Source organism: Indicator indicator, chromosome 1 (genome assembly GCF_027791375.1).
Source record: "Indicator indicator isolate 239-I01 chromosome 1, UM_Iind_1.1, whole genome shotgun sequence".
NCBI classification, from domain to species: Eukaryota; Metazoa; Chordata; class Aves; order Piciformes; family Indicatoridae; genus Indicator; species Indicator indicator.
The window spans coordinates 59,848,543-59,874,630 of NC_072010.1; the positions used below are offsets into that span (position 1 = coordinate 59,848,543).

At 36.6% G+C, this 26,088-nt stretch overlaps 2 protein-coding genes across 2 annotated transcripts in view; one reads left to right on the forward strand and one right to left on the reverse strand.

Moving 5' to 3' along the window:
• Positions 1-17,984, forward strand: part of TPP2 (tripeptidyl peptidase 2) — a 47,668-nt gene extending 29,684 nt beyond the window's left edge. The window contains exons 25-30 of the mRNA XM_054380732.1: positions 5,845-5,996; positions 6,089-6,185; positions 7,048-7,178; positions 8,436-8,643; positions 17,007-17,126; positions 17,863-17,984. Of these exons, the coding sequence (XP_054236707.1) occupies positions 5,845-5,996; positions 6,089-6,185; positions 7,048-7,178; positions 8,436-8,643; positions 17,007-17,126; positions 17,863-17,952 (798 nt within the window). The 3' untranslated portion in view covers positions 17,953-17,984. The remainder of the gene's footprint in view (positions 1-5,844; positions 5,997-6,088; positions 6,186-7,047; positions 7,179-8,435; positions 8,644-17,006; positions 17,127-17,862) is intronic.
• Positions 17,985-19,115: 1,131 nt separating this feature from the next.
• METTL21C (methyltransferase 21C, AARS1 lysine) lies at positions 19,116-25,763 on the reverse strand (the record flags this gene model as incomplete). The annotated part of the gene is made up of 5 exons (XM_054385799.1): positions 19,116-19,526; positions 19,779-19,896; positions 21,208-21,350; positions 21,931-22,094; positions 25,660-25,763. Coding segments are annotated over 5 exons (924 nt in total), but the record flags the coding sequence as incomplete, so codon positions are not given.
• Between the last annotated feature and the right edge of the window lie 325 nt (positions 25,764-26,088).

The window sequence follows — 26,088 nt, forward strand, 5'->3', positions numbered from 1 at the left end:
GCATGAGCATCTGGATCCTTCAGCAATAAGTGGTGTGAAAATGCATGTGGTGATAGTGGTCTGTATTTTTATTACTGTCAAATACTTAGGAATCTTCAGTGTTTGTGGTCAAGGTTTTCTGTGGCACATGTTTCTGCCTACTCTGTTTGCACATTGAGAGCTGGCTTCGTTACAGATGTAGAAAACGAACTGCGACAAGCGTATTTTTCTTAAGGATGGACTTGAATGAAAAATCTTTCAGTTCATGATTCTATTCAAATTGAATATAACTCATCAAAGGCTAGAGTTTATACAGAGATGTAGAAGGTAGTGGAATTTAAAGAAAGGATTTTGGAGCATGTATAAGAGTGAAGGGAGTGTGTGATTTTTAACATAGCAGCATTTAATATTCTGCTTTATCGTAGTCAGAGACTACAAACACATACCTAAACAGACTACCTTTCTAAGGCTACTGAGTTTGTGGGTTTGAATTTTTTTTTTTGTTGGTTTGGGTTTTTTTCTTTTTGTTCTTGAATGACATGCAAATTATTTAGGATTCTTGTTAGAAGAAAGACATGAGAATCATGAATAGAGTGGCTTACTGCCATATCTTGTTATTTTGTTAGCAATGAGATGGTAACTGAACCTGATAAGTTTAGTCTTGGTGGGAATTTGATTAGGCTTTACAAGAAGGATTTTGATGCATGTTGCAGCAATTTTATTTCCATATTGCATCTGAAAATACACAGATCACTTTTAGAAGGTTGATTTAAAGTCCCATGTAAATGTTTGGCTTCCTGATGAATACAGTATAAAATCTTCATTAAGTGAATCCCTAAAATAAGAGTTAAACTATAATCACAATTGAATTTTTCACATCTGAGAAGTATACCCACTCAAGCCAAAATGCAACCTGTTCTTCTTGATACTTCAGCCTATTATTTGTAACAGGCATCAGCATTCTAACAGCAAATAAACAGTGTATTTTAGAGTATTGATCCATAAGAGCTCCATTAATGAATGTGTTGTTCTAAGAATGCAACTCTGAGGACTTCCTAAATTACAAGTTTATATGCACCTGTGTGAATGATGCTACCATAAATCCAGGGTGGGGATTTCTGCTTGCTTGAAAGGACTTGGATTCTCACAGAATGACAGAATGGCTGGGGTTGGAACGGATCTCTCGAGGACGTTTAGTCTAACTCCTCAATCATGGCCTTGCAGAACTAGTTTCCTAGGACCATGCCCAGCTTTTGAGTTTGTCTGGGGGGGGTGTATTCACAGAGAGGGTCCAATTTCTCGGGGCTTCCTGTGCCCAGTGTTCGGTCACCTTGAAAAGGTATTTCCTTGTGTCTGGAGTGAACCTTTTGTGTTTCTGTTTGTAGCCATTGTCTCATGTCCTGCACTGTGCACCACTGAAGAGTCGGGATTTCTTTTTACACCCTCCGAACTGATACACAAATGGAAAAAAATTTCTTTTCCAGCCCTCTCTGTTCTCCAGGCTGAACAATCCCAGCTTTCTCAGCCTTTCCTCATAGGAGAGATGCTCCAGTCTGTTATCTTGGTGGACCTTCACTGGACTCTCACCAGTACATGCATGTCTGTCTTGTACTGTAGAGCCCAGAACTGGACACCGTATGCCAGTGTGGAGGAGATGGATCACTTCCCTCAACCTGCTGGGAATATGTCCAGTGCAGCCCAGGATATCATGAGCCCTTTCTGCCCCAAGTGCACATTGCAGGCTTATGTTCAACTTGGTGTTGACCAGAACCTTCAGGTGCTTTTTTGTTTGACTGCCTTCTAGCTGGCCCCTAGCATGCTGTACTGGTAAATGTTCTGTATGTGCAAGACTTTACAGTTCTCCCTGTTGAACTTGATGATGTTCCTGGCAGCCCATTTCTGCAGTCTGTTAAGGTTGCTCTGGATGGCAGCACAATCTTCTGCTGTATCAGGCACTCCTAGTTTGGTATCAGACTGACTGAGAGTGCACTCTGTCCCACATCCAGATCTTTAATGAAGATGTTGAATAGGATTTAAATCTGGTATTGAGCTCTGGGGTACAACACTAGCTCTGTGATCCAGCTCTCTGCTGCTGATCACCACCCCTTGGGCCTGACCATTCAGCAGGTTTCAAACCATGTAACTGCTCATCCAGCCCACACTTCAACAGCTTCTCTGTTTTGCATGAAAGCAGTTTGCAGCCAGGAAACAGCAACCTAATTTTCCAAAGAAGGTGGTTAATTTAACTGGACAAAAATCTCAATGGGTTCTGCCTGCAGAATAAGCAGGTGTCTGTTTTACTAGACACGTATAACAGGATTGTATGACTAATCCATATGGTGTTCTGGGGAACTAAATTTTATCTTAATCCCCAGCCCTCCAAACCCTCCTTTTTACTTAATGTCTTCCTGTCCTCAGTGTGTCTGGACTTAAAAGAGGAAAAGAAAAAACCTCTTTGTGACAACTGAAACTGTGATATGTATTAAGCTCAGAATTCAGTGTTGTTTTTCTTTTGAACACATCCCTACTGAAGTAGAGTGCCCCATTGTCATGGCTTGGGAAGCTGATGTACCCTTAGAAGTACCTTTGGCCTCTAATGGCCTCACATGCTAAACAACCATGTGAAAAACAATGTGGTTCCATGCACCTTTCTTCTTTGACAACCTAACTTTTTTAATGCAGTTACAATGTGAGTGTTTTCCTTTGTCTCCAAGTTTTGTCCTAAACATAGTTAGAATAAAACCAGATCATCTTTTTTTTTTTTAATTTCTAGTCTGTAAGATTTTTTGTTTTACATAATGTATAATTTGAACAGCAATATGGAAGAATCAGCTAAAAGATTACTCATTTGTTTGTTCTTCATTTTTTGTTCTCCCTAATCCACCATCCTTTTTTTCCAGTTTGAAGCAAGAAATTAATTATACAGATATTGATAAGTACTAACGGAAGGCTAATAAATACCATTGTGAAGTCAAATGTAAAAGAATGACTTCCTTTGAGCATTGAGATGCTATCCCTGTTTGTTCAGGGTGCCTTCAAAAATAGGGTGAAGTACATGTTTGAAATTTAATTTTGTGTATGGCTGGCTTCAAGAGCCTTCATTAATTTTCAATGAAATAAGAGTATTGACATACAGTTTATGCAAAGTTGCTTATTTTTATGCATGTTAAAATAAATACAAACTCCATGTGCACATTCAACTGTGATTGCAGATGTGCATGATATTTATTCAGTGTAAAATGAGACCTGGGATTGTGTTCCTTCAGGAATATTTTTCCTGCAGTTAATTTTGCTGTGAATGCTTTAAAATGCAAGTAACCATAAGTCATATGTTTTTTTCCATGTAAAGTACCAGATGTTGAATCATTGGATAAAAAGCGAAATTTAAATCCTCAATTGATTAACTGTTAATTAAGCTTTGTTAAAAGGTAACAGTTTTGAAAGCATTGTGCTTGCTTATGTATGCAGTTTGTAGCTCTAGTTAAAAGTAAACTAACTGAAGCTTATACTGTGTGTGATGTGCACTGACCAAAGTGCAAAACCTATATACTTCCAACATTTTTAATACTGAGTAATTTTTAGTGTATAAACAAAGGGAAGCTTTTGCATTAATTTGAAATTTCTTTTAAAGTTGTATTTTTCAGTGGGTAATATGATTTGTCACTGCCTTTCTCTGTAACTATCTTTTTATAAGTACAAAACCAGTAGACTGCTCAAGTAATTCCGTTGCTGTGTAACAGAGTGAGATTTAAATAGGGAAACAGATTAAAGGACTGAGTTGTGAAGAGTTGTCTGTCTTCTCCTTAATCTCCAATGATCAGTGTTTCTGTAATGGCAATGACAGTGAAATTCTGGGATCTTCTGGTATCTAAGGGATTGCCAAGTTTTATGAATGATGCTAGTCTTTACAGATAGGCTAAAAAAAAAGAAGGAAGCCTTTTGTCCATCTTAAGGTCTTGTGATATTTTAGTTAAATATGAGAAGTGCCTTAATTGTGTTTATTCCGTGAAGTAAGCTTGTCTGTAAAGAAGAGTCATGCATCCTTCTGTAAGCTCTTTTGAAAAAGGCAAGTGCCCAGGTTTGAAACTTACTGTTTTCATTTCAGTGTTTATAGCTTGTAATACTTGCCAAATCCTATGAGACCAGATGTACCGAGGTGAGAGAATGAGGAGATGGCATTTTACTGTTCATTTAGCTACATAGAACTAGTCTCTTAAATGAGAGTGTTCATTCACATAAATTGGACTTTTATTAATCTAATTATGCCTGATGTGAAACTTAAACCAGAGTAGTAGACCATTCTTAAACAGACAAGTAGTGAGAATGCGGAGGCCATTTAGATACATAACTCCCAACAAGTGTTGCTAAGATCAAAGAGGATTATCAAGAAGGAACTCCTGAAATATTGGACGAATGTTTCTAGGAAGGCAGGTTTCTTAGGAAAGTGTTATTTTCACTAGGTGATATCATCTGGAAAAACTAGCTACTGATTTAGGTTTTTGTACTGAACAGACTTCTTAGGCATCCCAAAGTGTTTGATTTGCTTTAATGAGCTATGCTTTTGCTGTCTCCTGCACCAGTTACCTTGACCAGCCTCATACCATGTTCCTCTGCTACAAGTGCTTTCCTTCATGACCTGTTCTATCCGGGGTCTAGGCTGAAGGCATACATCAGTGTAATGCCTGGTCATGCACTTCATACTTGAAACACATGTGTACAGTCACCTTTCTGCTTACTATTTAAGTAGCCTGAAGTAACTCCATCTTGTGCACAAGGGTTCATTTAATTATGCAATATCGACCTGCTTCATTGGAAACATATTCTCCCAAATGTATTTGGAACAATTAGTATGAAAAATTAAATTGCCACAGCAGTTGAGCATGCAAAAATATTTTGCACAGTGTTGCAACAGAGTAATTGTATCTAGAGGGTTTTAAACTTATGTAGGCTATTTTGCAGAGACCACCTGCCAAATAATGGGACATCTACCCTCACTGTTTAGAGGGAGGCTTTTTTAAAAAATTGTCATATTAAAACCTAACCAAATTACCTCCCTCAGCAATTGTAATGTTTAGAAACAATGACTGAAATCCAGTGCTGGCTTATTTTCAAATGTATGTGCATGTCATTTGAGGAGATGGACTTCACTGCAAGGTCTAAGATCAGTTAGCAATTTCCTTTTAAATAGCTCTATCTGATGTTTTTGTGGTTATTGTTGACTAGTGTAACATGAACTGAAATTATAGTGATATTTCTATGCTAGCATATAAGATGTAAAAGAAAAATCTTGCTGTTGTTAATTGGAGCATAGGTAGAGGTGGAAAATGAAAAGGCTACAGCAGTATGTCGAAGAAATAGTGTCTCTGGAGGAATAAACTTGTTTATCCTATATCATGATTCGTGTTTATGATTAATAATAATACTGTGGTATTTTTTAAGATTGGTCACCTTTATTAATTTGTTTATTCCCAGACATGTAACATAGGATCTCTGATTAATTTTTTCTCTTTGCCTTTTTAACCAAGTCGTTTGCTCTTTTACAAAGAAAAAAAAAATCAACCCTTCTGATTCATTAACTAATATTGTGTAAAGTATGTGATTACAAGAAATGTTGAACTTGCTGAATTTTAGGCTTTCTTGTCTTACATTTAGTGTGGTGTTTTAACATTTACATCCTTGCATTACTTAAAATAAAAAGTTAAAGCAGTTCATGAATTCTTAATGACTAAAATACCTTTGTTCTTAGAATCCTTACTCAGTGTATGTATAGCTCTGAGTAGTTTCTTGCTATGATTTAGCTTTTGTGTAGTATCAGAAAAAGTGTGTTGTATCCCTCTCAGTACATGTCTGTTTTTCCACCTCCAGGATGTACTTACTGTTCACTATCATCTGATACCCTCACCATCAAAGAGTAAAAATGGCAGCAAAGAGAAAGAAAAAGAACAGGAAAAAGAAAAAGATGTAAAAGAAGAATTCGCTGAAGCTTTAAGAGATCTGAAAATACAGTGGATGACCAAGTATGTCTGCAGTCATATCTACAGAAGATTGAAGCAGCTATACAAAAAAATCCGGAATCTACAATTTCATGCTATTTCCTCCTCTCTTCTAGGCTAGATACCAGTGACATGTATAATGAATTGAAAGAAGCATTTCCTAATCATCTTCCGCTGTACGTTGCAAGACTTCATCAGCTGGATTCTGAAAAGGTTATTCAACGTGTTTTAACCTTTATTTTCCTTAGGCTATGTGCACCTATTACCTGAATTGGTCTTCATACATTCTATGTTTGGTCTTGAAGTGACTGTAAAGCAGACAGTACTATAAAGCAGAAATTACTGGCTAGATTCACATTTGCCTCCCTAACTGTTGACTATCATTTCCTTATTCCCACAGCAGAATGAAAGCAAGCCTACCTACTTAGTGTGTCCGCTTATAATGTACTCCTCCTTAAGTTAAACACATTGTAGGTTTCCTATTTGGCATAGGCTACAGTATTACTCTAAATGGTAGTTACGGGCACACACACACCCCTCATTCTGCTCCTCTGCTGCATTGCTCATTTCTTCCAGCAGAATTGTTCAGACAAATGAGGGCAGTAACCTTTGAAATGCCACTGCCATCATCATCCTCAAAAATGAGAACCATAAGCAAGAAAGTATGCATGTTTGCTTTTTTTTGTTTATCTTGAAGATAAACAGATTTATGTATATGTCAGTAGCTAGAATATTTTTGTTTAATTCTGGTTTTGTATTTCTGAAACGGCATATTTGCTACCATTATTTAAGAAAATTTATTTGTACTGAAAGGTTGCTGTCTTTCTGTAAACCCTGCATTTTACATATACCCATCTCATATTTTACAGTCCATTTTCAGTGAAATTTGGGAAATCTTGGTTATGCAGACTTAGGTATTTTGAATCAAAAATTGGTGCAAATGGGGAAGACACATTGAATTATGTTTTTTCAGCACACCATTGCTTTTATCCTAGTGACTGTAGAACTAACATTAAGTAGTGTGATTTCATAGTGCTAAACATCTTTTTCATGGTTGGTTTTTTTTTTTTTTTAGGAACGAATGAAAAGACTTGATGAAATTGTTGAAGCTGCAAATACTGTAATCTCTCATATTGATCAGACAGCTTTAGCAGTATATTTTGCCATGAAGACTGATCCCAGGCCTGATGCAACTACTATAAAAAAGTACCTACCCAGTAAATAATCTTCTTGCATCCTATTTCTGTAATTTATGTAATTAGTCTTTGCTTCTAAAAAATGAAATCATTATTGCTTTTGTGAATAATTTTTTAATTATTTTTGGGGCCATAGGTAATTTCAAATGTGACTGAAAAAATACTTTGTTCTCTTATTCTATCTCTAGAATGCGGGAACACAGAAAAGTGCAAGTTTTTACTTGCAAATAGTAAATAAAATAAACATGGGTGCTTTGAGGATTTAAATGTCAGGAAAATGGGCTATTAAGTTTTTGTATCAAGCTTAATCAGAGGGGCCACTAGAATATCAATATTGAGCTTTGTGTGTGTTGAATGCTTTTCATAATACTTCGCAATATTTTGGATCAGTATTTGAAGATAAGGTTGACAGCAGTCTTAAGAAGTAACTGCTTGCAAAAGATTTCATTTATTAAAAGCGTGATGACCATACTTGTGGTTTAGAATATTTTTGAGACCCCTTTTTTTTTTTTCTTTAGCTTTAGATGTTCCTCTGAATTGTCAGTGTATATCCTTAGGAAGACAGTGTTTTGAAAGTTGCACCCTAGTCTGGAGAAAAACTTGCGGGTTTTGCAGTGTGTGGGATAGTGCTGTTGTTGCAAATAGAGCAGCAGATTTGAAGATTAGGGCCTTCAAATGGGAGATGCTTATTTGTTGATAATTTTAGGTAAAATGAAATATTTTGGTTGTAAAATTAGTCTGTCTTACCTATCCTGAATACTTGTGTGTAATTCTAGAACCACTGATATAAAAGCATAGCTATGTCATAATAAATGTCATTCTAAACATTTCTTGCTAAGTTGACCCATTAGGTCATGTGGTTGAACCTAGCATCTGAAATTGAACACCAGATTCAATGGTGCTTTAAATGGGTGCAATTCCTTTGAAGTCAGCAGAATTGTAACTGCTTGTGTTAGAGGTGGATTTGACTCCCTCTGTTTATATTACCAGGAACTATAAAACTGTATTTCTAGATGCTGACTTACTCAGTTTTAGAATCCTGAGTTGCCCTTCCCTTAAGACATCAAAGACGTTACAGACTTAGAATTAAGCTTGTTTGCTGCATAGTGTTTATAGACACTTTTTTTACATATTAATTTATATTAAATAGCTGTGGTTATTTTCATTTTACATGTACTAAGTGCAGTAAAGTCAGTACATCACTGATTCTATTTTTAATGTTGTACCTCCAAAAAGTCCTTAATATTTTTGTGCTTTTTTTCTCTAGTGAAATGGAAAAACAGAAGACTACTTTAGTAGATGCACTTTGTCGAAAAGGAAGTGCACTGGCTGACCAACTTCTTCATCTGCAAGCCCAAGAAGGGGCTGCTTCCAATGAGGCAGAAGGCAAAGATGAAGATCACGAGAGCTGTTCAGAAGCTTTGACAGAGACATTCTGGGAAACAACAAAATGGACTGATCTGTTTGACAGCAAGGTAAAGGAGCAGAGAAGATTCTGTTTTGTCTTTTGCGTGTTGGTCTTTTTGATGGTTTCTCCTGGAATTTTTCATCACCTTTGTGTGCACAGCCTCATACATATTTCCCTTCTACTTTTTCATGCTGTCCCCGTATATTGTGCATCCTTACTGACCTTTTTTCCTGCAGAGTCTTTGCCAAGCCTGTCAAATCCATGGTAAGCCTGTATCTGTGCACGTGAATGTAGAGGTTAAGGGAAGGGTTAGAACAATACCAGATTTCCATGAAAAAGATGCTTGCTTTATTGAATTGCTGTGTTTCACTCTTGCATATGGCTCTGTTTTATTGGAAGATGAAGTGGCTGATACATTGGTTTAAATTGCCAAAGCACTTCTGATGATTTCAAAGTTTTTCTTTATAACTAAAATTTGCTACATTTCCTTGACAGTAAATAATCTTCCCAGTAAAAACTTCTGCTTTAGCAGGAGGCCGTGGTAGCAGAGTTTGTGCTTTTTGTTTTCTTGCAGTCTATGTGTAAATACAGTACTGTATTTACACTGTATGTTCCAGTGTAATAACTCCCTGCTTTACTGCTGTCTTTGAATTTTCTTTAAGATGATGGGAACTATTTCAGTGGAAAATGTGCCAATATAGACAGCTTGTTGGGAGTTTATCACTCTTTGCTATGTGTTGTTTTCAAGGCAGATGATGATTCCTGGCATTCTTGAGTTCATATACTGGGCTTGGAATGAGTAACTGATTTGAATCTCACAGATTAGGGATTGAATTTGCACCTTTGCCTGCCTTAACCGTGGATTTATCGAAGTGTATTTTCAGGTTTTGCTCTGAAAGTTGATGCTTCCGTATGGTTAAATTGGTACTGAAAGGCTGACAAAACTTTTTAGATATTTAACTTCCATATTGTTCACACAGTGTGTTTGTCTGCTTTTACCTCTTGCTTTTAATAGTAAAATTGAAATCTAAATTGATTAACTGTCATGAGCCCTACACAGCTGCTGCTGACTCTTGCACAGCAGTATGGGGAAGTGACTTTGAAACAAAAGTGGAACAGCTCATGGGCTGAGATATAGACAGTTTGGTATGTAAAACAGAAGCTTGTGTGCAAGCAAAGCATGTAAAGGAGTTCATCCACCGAGGTGTTCAGCCATCTCCAGGGAAGCAGGGCTCCATTACATGTGATTGTTACTTAGTAAGGCAAACATCTTAACTCTGAACCTTCTCTCCTTCCTCCTCCTAGATTTTATTGCTGAGAACAATGACTTAATGGTACAGCATAGCAATAGCCCTTTGGTCTGTTAGTCAGCTGTCCTGCCCACATTCCCTTCCAGCTTCTCAGGCACCCCAATGGGATTGCTGGTGAGATGGTGTGAGAAGAAAAGGCCTCAATGCTGTCGCTGAGCAGTACTTAAAAAGCTGAAACATCCCTGTGTTGTCAACACTATTCTAATCACACATCCAAAACATAGCCCTATACCAGCTGTGGTGAAGAAAATTAACTCGTCTCACCCAAAACTATACTTCTAGCCCAGAAATAACCATCTAGAGTGTTGTTTTAAATGGATGGCTCCTGAAAATAGAGAATGAGCCTGTCCTACCACATCCTAATGCCTCTCTGATACATCTTTGTCATGTGCTTTTCTGCAGCCTTTCTGTCCTCTACCTGTGCATAGCCTCTCTCACTCAACCCTGCCTGGATCATATACAGGCTATGTTTTATTTTCTCTCGCTGCTGGATGAGTTGCCTTGTACAGTTACTAGTGTAAAGCAGTATTACAAGGGCTGCAAAGATGATTAAGGAACTGAGCGTCTGTCTCATGAGGAGGGGCCGACTGCTTATCATGGGGAAGAGAAAGTTCAGAGAGATGTTACATATCTGTGTGTAGATGTATGATGGGAGGAGTAAAAATTGAGCCAGACTCTTCCCAGTAGATCCCAGTGACAGGAGAAGAGGCAGTGGGCACATGCTAAAACACAGAAACTTCCTTCAAGAAGAAGCTGAGATTTGATTTGTCTTGTTTTGGTTTTTTTTGTGGGAGGATGGTGGTGGTGTTTTGTTTTGTTGGTGTTTGGTTTTTTTTTTTTTTATTGCGAGGATGATAAAATTCTGTAAGGAGCTGCCTGAAGAGTTGGTGAAGTCTCAGTCCTTGGAGGTAGTCAAAACTTAACTGCCCATGGTTCAGGGCAACCTGCTATAGATGGTCCCACTGAGCAGAGAGCTTGATTGAACTAGATGATCTCCAAAGCTCCCTGAACCATTTTGGGATTCAGCAATTGCTTGGTACATAATTTGTGTAGCTTTGCTATTTTCTGTGGTGGTTTTCTTCATGTTTTCTGTGATCTGGGAGTATGTGTGTTGGTCAGTAACAATGTAGTGTGTTTTGCTAGCCATCAATTTCATGTGTCTGAAGATCACATGATGAATGTGCCCTCTTTTCTCTCATGGTACTGTTCAATAATTATAATCCCAGCAGTATCTAGAGATAAGGTTAAAAGTAGTAAGTTTGAAGGGAAAGAAATACATGCTGCTACTTAAATCTTTCACGTGATTATTGGAACTGAGACATCCGATTGTTCGCTTTTATACTTTGAGGTTTTCCTTCTCTGGAAACTCTGAAAGGATACGGAGTGAGAGTCACGGGATTTGGGTCTTGATGGGATGGAGAATTTTGCTTGGAAATAAGATAGTGTACTCCAATGATTTTTTTTTCACAGTAACAGATTTGGCAAAAAAGAACAAGGGCAAGGGTAAAGAGAGTTACTTTCAATTGAGAAAAAAATGCTTCCTAGAAGTTTCATGGTTGCTGCTGTTCATATTCTTTCAATTCATTTACTAACAGGTATCATGTCCATTTAGTAATTTTCTTAGGAGCTGGCTCTAGTTAGCAATTTCTCTCTTCAGACCACCTGTTGCAGTTGTTAGCACTAGTTTCCAGACAATGACAAAATATTCTTTAGTCATTCAAAATCATAAACATGTGATAACAATCCAATTACGCTTTATTTAGCTTTTCCTGAGGGTCACGTAATTATGATATGGCCTGACACCAAAAAAGTTTTTACAACAAAGACAGTAGGAATATAATTGTAACCGTGAGAAAAGCTGTACCCCTGTGTCATGGGTTGTAACTTTCTTCAAAAATTAATGCTTCGTAGTTCCTTCATTCCACACACCTCTGCTAAACTGCATCTCTATGTTCAAGCTGTCTGGTCAGTATTCATTCATTTTTGTTCATAATGTCTGGTAAGTTTTGTGAGTGAGATTGTGCTTAAAGCTTTTTCAGCTTCCTGTTTGAATTAAAAATAAGTGTCTTCTGCCTATGAGATAGTCTAAGAACATGTTCTAAATATCTGCAGTGGCCTTTGGTCTGCCTCCTTTGCAGCTTCTTCTGTCTGTTTGGAAGAAACAGTTGCATAAATCTTTATTTCTGTATTGCATGTGATATGCTGCTGTACATCTGAGATACTTTGTCATTTTAAAGACAGATTTGAATGAGTTAGTGCCAATTTTATTTTATAGACTGTTGGAGGAAAATTGTGAGTTTTGACTGTTTAAGGAGAACCATACTGTTCATTTAGCTTGCTTCCTTTGAGATAAGTTTATGAAAAATGTTGAGGACTTAATTTGTGAAGTGCTGTTTAAGGTTTCCAAACAGATTTTTTTGTCTAAAAACCCAACTACTTTCACAATAGTAAGGTCAAAAGCATTGAATATGTTCTTCAGCTGAGCTGACTTACACTTTGCAGAATTCACTTTTGCTTTAATGGCCTTTTGTCATGCTATTTTGGACTGACTTAGACCAGAGTGATGAAGTATTGTGACTTGGTTCCATCACCAAACTTTGCATGACTCATTTGCCTTCTGAAGGTCAAAAGAGATTTGGAAGGAGGAAGGGTAGAGTGGAGTAGCAATTTGGGATTGGGTGTGAATGTCCTTGAAATGAGAGTCCTCAAGAGGCAGCCAACTTACTCTAAAGCACTGTGTTGGAAATGAAGAAATGGGGCTTTTCCTGTATGTGGACATGGCTTGATATTAGCTCTGGAAAAATGAAAATACTGGGTGTGAAAGGATAGAAATGAGACCCTTGAATGCTGCACTGATCATTCAAACATGTATATGGCTTTAGATGGACACATTTCTCTAAGCGTTTTTCTTTCTAAGCTTCATATAAGTCAAAGTTCATCCAGATGCCCAGTAATTATAAGGCTAACTAAATTTTTTAAACCAAAGACAGACCACTTTTCTGTGCACTTCTGCTCTTTTTCTAGTAAACCGAGTATTCTCACAGGGCATTTTAGTCCTTTTTGAATTACCTTTTTTCCATTGGAGAATCCCCCTGTCCCCATATTGTAGCAAGTGTGTAGGGAAGCCGGTGCTGACTTTTTATATTAATTACACTTGCTGATGTTTTCAGCTGTTTTAGTTATGTGATCTGAAGGTTTATTTTAAATGAACCATGAAAGGAAATTTTTATGTCCCCTTGCGTACACAAAAGCATTTAAAAATAAACTTCGTTTGAGACAGCTCCATGCAGGAAGTATTTGTTTGTTTATTCTAATGCATTTGTGATAGGGCTTTAGGAGTTTTAATAATGGTGCATAAGTTGTGAAATTTTTCTTTTTAACTAGAATATAGCTTTAAAATTTGTGGGCCAAAATCAAACAAAATTGCTACAAGAGAGCAGTGAGATTTTGCCACTTTGTTACTAAGAATAACTCATCTGTAGAATTTCATGCTGTTCAACCTTTAGATCAGATGTTGGGGAAAAGCAAAAAGTCACATTTAAAAATAAGTAGAAAAACAAATAAGAAGCACAGAACTTTCCATCTTGTCTATTAAGCATCTTTAGCCAGGATTCTTTTTCATATTACTGTCTACACTGTCAGATGCAGCTGTCTTTCCTAGCTGCTCATACTCAGTCACTGCCAAAAGCTGGTTGCTGTATACTTGATTCCCTTAACTTCCCTCTCTCCCTCAATATATGAGTCATTTTTTAAATTATTTTATATGAATACTCCTTGTATTTGTAGTAGGCTAGTTGATAGAACAGACAGGAGTCAACAAAGGTAGCTAAGAAACCTTAGTTTATTACCATAGATATATATGAACATGAAAAAACTTGTTTGGCATTTATAAACATTGCAACTTCAGTGTTCATTCAAGTAGCTGCAGTGTGTTATCTGTAGATTATATCACTTAACCTAGTATTTTAATTATGTGTGAATGTAGATAATTATTTTAAATAGGTGATTGAAAACATATGTAACATTGTACAGGTCTACTTCCCTTTCATAGGTAGCAGTATTAGGATACTAGAAAAGTTTTATTAGTAGTTCAGTGTTGCTGGATTCAAAGCGCTTTTTTTTTTTTTTTTTAAGGAATGTACTCAGGCTTTTAAATACATTAGCTTTACAAATATCTTTGGAGAAATGTCAGCTTTTTACTGTCTTAAACATGCATGTTTATGTACCCAGTGGTAAGTTAGGCAGCTAATTAGGAGATGGACATTCAACTACTTTTATGGATCTGGCTGTTAGCACATTTAATATTACAGGCCATTAGCTTGGTGAATAAAGTATCTCACCCTCTGTCACTGTCTTAGAAGTATTCATTGCCTTTTCTTATTACCCTTTGTTTATTGCTTTTTGGGCAATGTCTGGGCCATAACACTTGTTCTGTAATTACATTTATTGAAATTATGAAATAATATCAAATACTTAATTTCTTTTTTTATCTAGCAACTGCTTTTAGATATTACAAATTGGTTTATTTGCTATTGTTATACACTTAGTAACTGTTTTCTTTTACATCTTAATAGCACTCCAGTTTACATTTTGTTTATATGTATCAAGGTATCATAATCCTCGTTTCCATGTTCTTATGAAACTTGCAATATTTTAATTATAAGGCTTAATTTGGCCAATATTTGTACTACTTCTGAAGTATTATTTCTTACCTAACATTTTCTGTTTGTAAACTTACTCTGATTTTAGAGCATTTCGTGCATTACTCTTAAGAAATGCTGGTGAACTTTCAGTAGTTTTAATTAACTTGTATGCAGTTGATCAAGGCTTTTTTCCATGCACTCAGGCAGAAATTACTGTCTTCTATCAAGAGATTTTGGAGCATTGTTTTCAACCTTTTGGTCCAGCAGACAACTTTTTCTCATTTAGAAATACCCAAACTTTTTATCTGGCCAGAGCAAGGGTGTTTCGTAAAATGCTTTGTTTTCTTGCCACAAAAACTCTAGGAAGCCCTGTTACGAAAGAAATGCTGTCAAGTGGCTTTCCTCCTGCCTTTATCACTGATGTTCAATAACCATTCAAAACTTACAGGGTCAGGTAAGAGCTTTCTTAATAGAGGAGTGACATTATTTCTGGTTAGCCTCCAATATGTTACATTTGCTGAAAGCTCCAATGCATATTCTCCATTGATTTTTTTTTTTTTTTTTTTTTTTGGGGGGGGGGGGGTTTTGGGGATGTTTATTTTTTTTGTCTTTTACAGAAGGGATTTTTTTTTATATACTTTTCAAAGCTGGGGGTTTTTTGTTGTTGTTTTGGGTTTTGTTGGTTTTGTTTTGTTTTAAGTTTGGTTTAAGCAACTAAATCTGCCAATGGATCCACTGAGCAGTTATTCGGAAGTGTTTGCTGGTGTGTTTTGCTTTCAGAAAATATCCAAAATAATTGGATTGAGAGTGCAGCATGCAAAGTATTTTTCCAATAGCAATATTTGGAAAATCTATACGTGAATGGTGCTGTATGCTCATTGTTGCATATATGTGTGTGTTTGAAGCTACAACAGCTTAAGTAAATACTTCAACACAATGAGTTCAATACTTGAAGACAGAAGAAGAGTTCTTTATCATTGAAACAGGTTACTTAGGGAGGTAGCTGAGGCCCCGTTCCTGGACATCTTCAAAATCAGGCTGGACAAGGCTCTGAGCAACCTGATCTAGTGGAAGATGTCTGTGCTCACTGCAGGGAAGTTGGACTAAAGGACCTTTGGGAGGTCCCTTCCAACACAAACCATTCTATGATTGCTCAGCTTATGCTTTAGAGCTTCAGAATTAAACTTTTACTTGTTCATTAGGTTTGTTACTTCATTCTTAACTGAATCCATAAGTACTGATCTTGCAAAGACTTACGCATGTGATAAACATTCAATAGAAGTGTTCAGGCAGCTAAAAAGCAGTACTTGCAGTATTCAGATCTTGGATTCCTTAATGCTTATATTATTAAGAAATACTTTAAATTGTTTTTTTCTGTGATGCAGAATATCTATTTCTGAACATCCTTGAAGTTGTTTTGTTAGCTTTTCTTAATAGGATATTTGAAGTGAACATTGGGAAAACAAAAGTTTTGTTGAAGGAATGAGAGGGGAGGAAAATTACTGTAATGAGTGAAGGGAAATGCATAGCAAAGTCCCGTGTGAGATTTCATAAACTTTGCCAACAGAAATATCACCATGTGTAACAACATTTCTGCTATGTCACTCTTCAGTAAAAAATGAAAGGAAACTCTTTACTGTGGGTATTCCAGTAGGAATATATGAAACAATGTCTTGGTTGCACTAAATCTTAGTGCTGTAAATAGTGAAATAGTATGACCTAGCTGGCAGCACTCTGAATGCTGGCTGTGAGGAATCTGGTTTATTTTACATCATCTCCTAAGTGACACTGACTTGTAAATGTTAGTTATGTTAGCCTTGACAGGATCTTTATCAAGAGGAAGAAGGTTTTTTTAATAATCTCTTAATAAAATTACCAATAACGAGGAGCTGACTATAGTGAACAATAGTGTGCTGATAATAGTGAAAACCTGAGGTGTGTCTTCATGCTTACTTGTCTTCATTGCTTGTTTATAATTAAGTGCATTTCTCTGTGTGTGAGTGTACATGTCATTCACAACATACGTTCATGTGTGTTTCTGCGTTACATTTTTGATTTCCTAGGAATTGAAACTCTCAGTTGGATCTTTGTTTCTATAGGTCAAAGATATACCTGCCTGGCTCTTGATTTTATTTATTTGTTTGTTTTTGTTTTATATGTATCATACAGCTGACTCTAGAAAATGAAAATCCAAAAAAGCTACAGATGTGATGAATAAATTATAATAGTGACATCTGTGTCACATATGTTCTGAATTCAAATATATTCATGAAGTAAAAAATAGTCTCTAGGAAATTTATGTCCGTAACTACTACTGTGAATCACATATTTTATTGCTAAGAAAAATGCAAGTTATCTTGTGCAAATGTTTTACTTTAAATTGCTTCTGTTACCTGAACAGAACCTGCTATTACTTATTAAGCCTTGTAAGACTAAAATATCAAAGTATCTAATTTGTCTTTGTTTTCATGTTGTAGGTTTTGACTTTTGCCTATAAGCATGCATTGGTAAATAAAATGTATGGGAGAGGTCTCAAGTTTGCCACAAAACTTGCAGAAGAGAAGCCAACAAAGGACAACTTGAAAAACTGCATTCAGGTAGGGTGTATTTGGTGAAGTAACAGGCTATGTTCACACCAAGAAAGCTTTAGAAAGTTAGATATAAGTCTTCTGGAATTTTTGATACTTTTTATATTGTGGAACTTGCTCAACTTAACGTTTTAACTGGTTCCAGGTTTTTGTGGTTTGGTCTCCACTTTTAATAGTAATATTTTTTTTTTGGTTGTTTTTGGTTGGTTGGTTGGTTTGGTTTGTGTTTTATTTCCCAACCCACCCTCACCCCCCATTTTTTTTCCTAGAGTAGCTAGATTATGAATAATCATTTTTAGCAGATTTACTTTCTGGAACCTACTTTGGGGTGTAAAGAAAGCGTAGACAAATTAGCCAAAGCTCATCTGCCAATTTAAATCCCATTATGTTGCTGCTTAACCACTGTTATTTTTACTATTATTAATCATAATTATTGGTAGTAAAATCCAGGTGGAGAATTAATGGGGAGTACTGTAACTACTAAGACAATTTGTGTATTGAATTGGAAAACTGTAGATCCTATGGAATATATTTTTTCTCCATTTTCAGGACTGAGTAAACTCAAAGATCACCAGTTGTCCAATGTGTTGCCTTTCTGGTAATAGACATCTTTAAGATACTGAGATCATTGCAGTGTTTGGAAGGATTTAGTTTTGGGTTTTGTTGGTGTTTTCTTTTGTTTTTTAAAGATGACAGCTCCAGAGCTTCTCTTTTTTTAATGTTTGCCTTTTTTTTTTTCCTTTAGCTAATGAAGTTGCTTGGATGGACTCATTGTGCAACTTTCACTGAAAACTGGCTTCCTGTCATGTACCCACCTGATTACTGTGTGTTCTAGAAAACCAACTGTTGTAAACTCAGTGATTTTTATATGGGGCAGGTTATTAAAAGATAAGTTTGACTTTTTCTCAGAACGCATGTTTTCATTATTGAATGCTGATGATTAATTTGTGTGTATTTATCAGTAAAGGCACCTGGGTACAGCTTAATACCTGTTAACCTAACTCTGTCATCATCAGGGAGTTTCCTTATTGTGCATCCCATTGCTGGCAATGGATGTGCCAGAACTGCCAACAACAAGGATTTGGAATTAGGCTGGAAAGGCTTACTGCATGCATGTTAGGTTCTCAACTATTACTTTTAACTGCAAACTTGTAAAAGCTCTGTATTTTTTACAGTAAAATGAATTTTAACATGTTGATCTTAATTTCAATTGTATGAAGGCCTTAAAGCTACTTCAGGAGTAGCTAAAATCTTATTTATTAGTCTGAAATAATGGGACATCATTACCTGTATCATTTGCAAGCGTTTACATTTAATTTTTACTTTTTTTAAGAAAAATTCAACCTCTCAAACTGTTAAAATGTGTTACTTGGAATTGCTGATGCATAGGTGCTCTTATAAATCTTCATTTTTTTGAGTGATTTCAGGCAAACTCAAAAATCCATGTGAAGCCGAGTATCAGGACAGACTGATACATGTATAAATGTGCCAGGCAGTTAAATCTTGATCAGGTATTGTAAAGCTATACATACATGTTTAATAATGTTAAAATTGTAAACCATAGCAGAATAAATGTGCAAAGTTGAAGATCAAAAAAACCCATGTGCACTCAGATGCTTTAAAATACTATTTTATAATTAATAAAAACAAATAATGAAGCTAAAAATTGTATTGTTTTCTGAAGGAGTACGTAAATGAAACTTGCTGAAAGAAAACACTTTACAAACCTCAGAAGTTCAGTGCAGCCCAGGAGATCAATGCTTTCTGTTAGAGCTTTTTTACTAACAAACGTTGCCAACATCGCTCCTTCAGGGAAATTATATTGGTCTGCTTGAACAGGTCATATCTATCACCAGGAGACAAATTGCTATGTATTTGTCTTGCCATTTTTTTAATAACTTGTAATGCAAAACTCAGATACAACTGCAGCTTTACAAACATAAACTGTAACGCTGCAAAACATTCCAAACAGCAAGATGCTGCCACTAAATCAAAATTAGTAATTGCTTCCTCTTTAATTCTCTCTTACTGTGGCTTTAAGCAGCTTGACATTTGATTCTGGAAATTCTGCTAGAATGGTTGTGTTAAATATATTGGAAAGTCTTTCCAAAAATTCATAGTCTGTACTGAATCTGAATTTATTTGCCCACAGTAGTACTGTTCCTGGCTTACAAAAGTACTCCATTGTTGCTAGCAGGGGGTCCAAAGCTGCATGATGGTATACAACATCAGTTGCCAGTAAGAAATCATAATGGTGAGTTGATACAGGAAAGTCTTCATTGAGGCCTTCTCCCCATACCAGTTTTCTTACTTCAGGTTTGTGCATATTCATGTTTTGTGTATTTCTTGAAATATTATATGAGAGATTTTCAAGAACTTCAGGCAAATCGGTAGCTGTAACATATGCTCCTAAAGAAAACATTAATTTCTTTCAATCCATAGGTATGTAGTAGAAAAATATATATGCAAATGTAAAATAATCTTTACATCACTTCCTCAGCTTCCCTCTCACCAATTACTCTAGAGTAGTTATATTCTCAAAATGGTATTTTACAATAATATTCCTTTAAAAAAAGGGAGTGATGAAGTTTTCTCAAACTGTTGCTTCATTGCTTTAAAGTGACAGTGGCAGATTTCAAAAAGAAATGCGAATTTACTAACCTAATATGCAGGCCACAATGGAAACCAAGCCTGTGCCAGCACCAATTTCCAAAACTTTTTTGTCTTTGAGGTTGAATTGTTCTTGATTTGATTCCAGATACTGAGATAAAGCCAGTGCCTAAAACAGTTAACACAGATCCATAAGAGAGTAACAGGTAAGTTGCAGGAAAATTAATTAGGTGTTTTTATACAATTTTTTTTTGTATACACAATGAAGGCTGTAACATAAAAATGTAATATGGAAAGAATTATGACATGTCCTGTTTTTTATATTAAAAAAAAAAAGTTAAACACCTTATTTTTAGTTTTAGGTTTTAGGGTATGGTCTATACACTGTGAGTCCTCTGATAGCTCAAGGTAGGCAGTGTTTAGATGTAAACCATACAGTCAGAACGGCTATCAAGAGTTTTAACAATATGTAAAAAAAATGTTCTGGTTTATTATCACTGTCATAAAGTACATTGAAGTTTCAGCAGAGATTTTTTTGAAAACTGGTTTTCTGGTTGTTGTTTCTTTTTTAATTTTGTGAAAAAGGAAGTATTAAAAACATGTTATTTACCAACTCAGCACTTGCATGTGCACTTACAAGACCACACACACAAACCCAGCAGAAAACCAGCACTATATGGAAGTATGGCTTATCAGACCTTCATAAAGATCTTATCATACTATAACTTGTTTGTTTATAAATACCATAAACTGATGCCAAAGAAACTAACTTCCTCCTTTTGCTTCTCTTTAGAATTGTGTTACTGTTATGTTTTAACTCTTGTGCTTTTCATAATGCAATACTGGCTACATGCTCTGGGAAGGCTGACAGCTAATGAATCACCAGTCCCCATTTGTGGAACTGCTCAATTTTCTTGGGAAGTTTCACCATCTGCATTCTGGTGTCTGATTAATGTGAGAACTGATGATCTGATGTTTCAAAGTGACACTGTTTCACCCACCCATTCGCTTTCTTTTTCTCTGTTGTTTTGAAATTGTCTGCCATTTTCTCTGATCTTTTTCAATAAATGTGGATCAGAAAAATTTTGAAATCGTATCTTTGTTTCAACCTGCTTTTATTTAATCTTTGACAAGTTTCTTTTTCAGCCTCCTTTTTGTACTGCTGATTGTTTACTTCACATCAGTGACTCTCAGAACCATGGAGAAAGCTGAATGCTTCTTCCCAAGCCGTCTTTCATATTTTTTTTTCCAATATCTGCATTCAATTTACAAATTCTTAGTTGCCACGGTTCTTCTGACATGAACTGGCAAATTAGCATAAGGCAGAGATTTTTGCTGAAGCACTTCACAACTTCATTCTGCATAAGGAAACCTTCACTGTCAGAGGCATCATCTAAGAAAGCTTTCTTAATATTTGTGTGCTACTGTCATGGTACTCTTCTGTCATGTTAGCTTTCTGGGTGTTGTGTCACGTACTTACCCCCGGCCATACCACAGCTCCAAAGTATTCTATGGACTCCTGAATGACAATCTGGTGGCCAGCGTATGTATAGTGCTCTTTATCAAAGTAGTGTGAAACTTTAGGAGTCCAGTTCTGTAGTATTTTAAGAATTACTGGTGAATCTGTGAGAGAAAGGATGAAACTTGTGTTTTTATATGCAGATGTTTATGTGAAGCTTGTTGAAGTTGAAAAGTATTTTGTGAATATCATATGTAGGCACATGGACTAGAAAAGCTGTCAGGCCATTGGCCTTAAGACCAGTTGATGTCCAGAAGTGGACTGGCTGGCTGGCCAGGGAATGAAAGGTTACTTCCTGCCATTCTATGTTTTTCTGAGCATTGGCAATTTACAGGTAGAAATAGATTCTTTTAGAAGAAAATCTGCTAATTCAAATATATAATTTTGCTAATCATAGAATTGTTTTGGTTGGAAGAGATCTTTAAGATCACCGAGTTCAACCTAAGACCATTAAGTTCAACCATTAAGCCATGTCCCGAAGTGCCATGTCCATACTTTTCTTAAACAGCTCTGGGGAAAGTGACTTCCCCATGTTCCTGGGTAACCTATTCCAATTCCTGACCAAAATAACAGCTAGAAGAATTTCGAGACCAAGTTAGCTTGTATTTTTGGGTATGCTATAGTTGATACTATGTCAGAGTATGAGTAGGGGGTTGTTCTGTAGTTTTCATTTGTGGGTTAAACCTGGGTTGGATTCTGCTGTTGGTGAGGCATGTGTGGAGCTGCTAGGGCAGTTTTCAGAGTCATAGTGCTCTTCACATGTTTCTTCTTCCTCAGTTTGGCAGTCCATGCCTCTTTGAATTGTGTTGGAGAGCAGTGGCTGCTGTGCAGAGATCATGGCAAAGGAGCTGAAATGGAAGGGGAAAAGTAATGTTGTAAAAGAAACAACCTCTCTGCATTAAACGTGGCTAGAACACTGTAAATAGTTTGGGTGGACTTTAGTTTGGGGTTTTTGTCAATGTCAGGTTGAAGGGACAGGAAGTCATGAAGAGAAGTCATCTAAACTATCAGTTTTTGTTGTATCATGTTTATAATATTGAACCTTTTATCACATTTATCATTTATGTAAAACCTTAACATTATGTGGTAGCTCCTGTGTGCATGTGCATATTCATGTGTTTGTGTAGATATATACAGTCATGGAATGGTTTTGATTGGTGGAGACCTTTAAGATCATCAAGTCCATTTGTTAACCCATCACTAAACCATAGTGAAACACAGTGATCACTAAGCACCACTTCTGTGCATCTTTTCAATACTTTTAGGGGTGGTGACTCCACCACTTCCCTGGGCAAGCCTGTTCCAGCAGCTCAATGTCTTTCGTGTAGTGAGGGGCCCAAAAGTGAACACAGTATTACAGTATTTGTGGTACAATGTCACTACTGTCAAGTACATAGGTACAATCGCTTCCCTAGTCTGGCTGGCCACACTAGCTAGGGTGCTGTTGGCCTTAGACACACACATACATATGTATAACAAGAAAAAAAGTAGTTCATAACTTGCTTTGGCCAGTAGCCGACGCGTGGTAGGTTTTTGTGCATGATTGGCCTTTTTCTGCTTGGGAATGCATGTATTTGCTGTCTCCAGCCACATGCACTGCCGACAGTGTTCTGTGATTTCAGTTGCATCATACTGTGGAGGTTGTTCTTGATACCCTGGCCAGAAGGGGGGAGAGGTTTGGCAGTGGCCAGATGGTTCAGCAATACCGGCAGGTATTTATTTAGTTGTAGCAGTGGTCTTGTACTGTTTCAGACAAGAATGTTTTAAAGTAAATTGATTTCTACAGATTTGATTTGGGTTCTTTGCTGGTTTGTTTTGGTTTTGGGTTGTGTGTTTGGTGTTTTTTTGTTTGGTTGGGTTTTTTTTTTTTGCCTTGGAGGGCCTCTGTGTAGCTAGTAACAAGTTCTGTCTATACATCTTTTGTATATAATTCAAGGTAATAGTAGGTAAGACACTGAAGAGTAAAAGTGAGTAGATGCATCCATGTTCATATTTCACACATGAAATTCTTCCTCCTTGCAACAACAGAAGTTTCTCATGTAATCAAAAGTATACTTTTGAGTTTTCAGCAATGCTTCTTCTTCATGCCTTAAACTAGAATAAAATATGTTTCTTTTAATGTTTAGGAAATAGCTGGGGAAATGTATTAAAACTTGTGTAATTGGGAAGGTGTGCGGTGGAAAGAGAAGAATTTGCACAACTGGTGATGGTTACAGCCAGAAGACACTTGCATGGAGACTCAGTCTTCTGAACGTTTCATATTTAGATGTACAAAGCTCTGCATTTTGAAATCTGGGGTTGTTTGGAGAGCTTGTTTATTTTGGGGTTGCTTTGGTAAGGCTCTTAAAGCACAAATTTTGTGCTACTTGAGTGAAAATCCAATCCTGACATTACAAAGCAGGAGGAACTTTACTTCGTCTAGTACTCTAGGTAAAAACCAGTAGAGCTTATTTAATGAGTAAATTATTGTCAGTCTGGGTAGCAAGTGATCCTTCCCTATTTTTTTCCTTGCCTAGAGAAGTTCCTGCAAGAGGTCAAAGTTTCATTTAGCTATGAGTAGTAGAGAATACCAGAAAATAGCTAGGCAACATGCTTAGTAAATATGTATTTGCTGATCTGCTGTTAAGTGCTTGCAGTAAATACGCTTTCATCTCAGATCATGAGGTATGTATCTGTTATCACCCATCTAGTACAGACTGAATTCTAAATTCAATTAGACATAATACGTTTATGAATTAAAAATTGTGCTTTGTCCTGTTTTGTTCTTTCAACTTCTCTAAAAGAGGTGTCTGCTGAAATATTTGTAGAAAAGCTTTGCTGTATTTATTAAGTCCCTTCCTAAAATGATCCGAGGGTCTAAAATGCACCTAGGGGTTACACTGTTGCTCTGGTGTGACTGTGTGATCCTTAAGTCCATCAGTTGCCCAAACTCTTGGATGGCAGGTTGCAGGGATTGGGGGAAATACACACTCTACTTTTGCTGTGTCACCGCACACACTGGGTTCTGGTTTATGACTGGGGCCTCTAGATGTTCTAATAATGTCTATTCATAGGGGGTGCTTTTGCTAAACAGAAACAGCTTTTGCTTTATTTCTATAGAACCTGCTGCCATAACTGTTAGAAGATGTATTTCATAAAATGGAGTTAAGACATTTTTCGGCTGCAGACTACAGGACAGATCTAGTCTTACGATTTCCATAGTTCAAGTATATTAGCATCTTGACCTTGATGCATGACTTTGTTATCATTTTAAATGACAAAACTCTACCTGAAGACTACAGACACAAGTATTGAGTAAGCTGTTTGTCAGTAGTAATGTTTGCATCATTACATATCATATGCACAAGAAATTTAAGTTGCTGCTTTTCTTCTAAAATTGTAAGAACTGCCATTTCTTACAGTTTTGACATTTTTCTGATCCATATTTTGCTGAAAATGATACATCTCTAAAATAGTTTTGATGTAATAATATTGCAACCAGAATCTGTACTCTTAGAAAATGTTGGCTCTTTCTTAATGCTAGCAGCCAATTTCTGGGCTCTCCAAAGTTTTTTAAAATCACTGTCGATTTCATTAATAGTCTTAAACTGTTGAGAACAAAATACCTTACAAAATCACATTTGATTTCTTCAGACCTAAGGAAAAAAGTGTAATTCACAAAATTATATCTATTTGACAGCTCCACAAAAAAATAACAAGGTAATTAAACACAGAAGGGCAAAGTATAAGACAATGATAAACCTTAGGGTAACAGTTTCTCTTATAAGAAAAAACTTTGTGCCTCTTAAACTTTCAAAATCCATGGCTTGGGAAGAGCTTTTCAAATCTAGCTACACAGCCAAATAAAACCACAAGTAGGTTAGTGAGTAGCACTGTGTCTGGGTCTTCAGCTGCAAATACAACTCTGCTGCAATGTGTTTTTCTCACCTGGACAAAGCTGCATAGCTTTGTCTGGTTTAGCAGGAATTACTTGTTCAAAAGCCAATACCACTTGCTCACGTTGGAAATGCAATTGCAGTGTGTTCTCTGCGTGACAGGACTTAGCTGTACGCTCATACCATACACAAACATCCATTTGTCTTGGAGCTCACACGAGTTTCTCATGTTAAATAAGTTTGGGAATTTTTACAGCATTAATATAAATGCTGGGAGATAAAGGAAGTATCAGTGCTAGGAATATCATCGTTGTTAACTGATACAATATTTGAGATCACAAGCTAAATGCATGCAAATACTGAAAGCCAGCAGTAACAGTCACTCCTCACAAAGCAGTAGCAGTTAGGATAGGCTGAATTCTGCAGATGAGCACAGCTGCGCTGAAATATGAATTCAGACACATGTTACTTCCTTTGTTAGTTAGCAGAGCACAGGAAGGCACTTTAGACAGGGTTAGCTGGATAGCTCTGTCAGTACCTGCTGTAGTAGAGGACACTGGAAGTTCCCTGCAGGCAGATGCATGCTCTAGATGTTTTTATACAGGCATGCACCTGAAAGGAGTAGCTCTCTGCTCCGACCAGTCAGATTGCAGGCTATTTAGAGTAACATGACCAGGCAGTGCTCAAAGAACTTATTATGTTACACTAAACTCTTCCTTACTGTTTTCCTGTACAAAACAAAAGTGCACTTAGGTTTCTCGAAGTTTCAAGCCTACCAACCTTCAGAAATCAAGTCTCAGCCTCCTCCAATCTTTTGTTCCATTTTTGCAGATCAAGCTTTCCTTGTATTTGCTTTATGTTCCGCAGCGCTGGCTCAAACAAGCAGTTTAGCATGGGCAAACTAGTGCATAAATAATGTGTGGCCACTTGGCAGTAGCCCAAACCCAAAGAAGTTCATGAAGCTCCT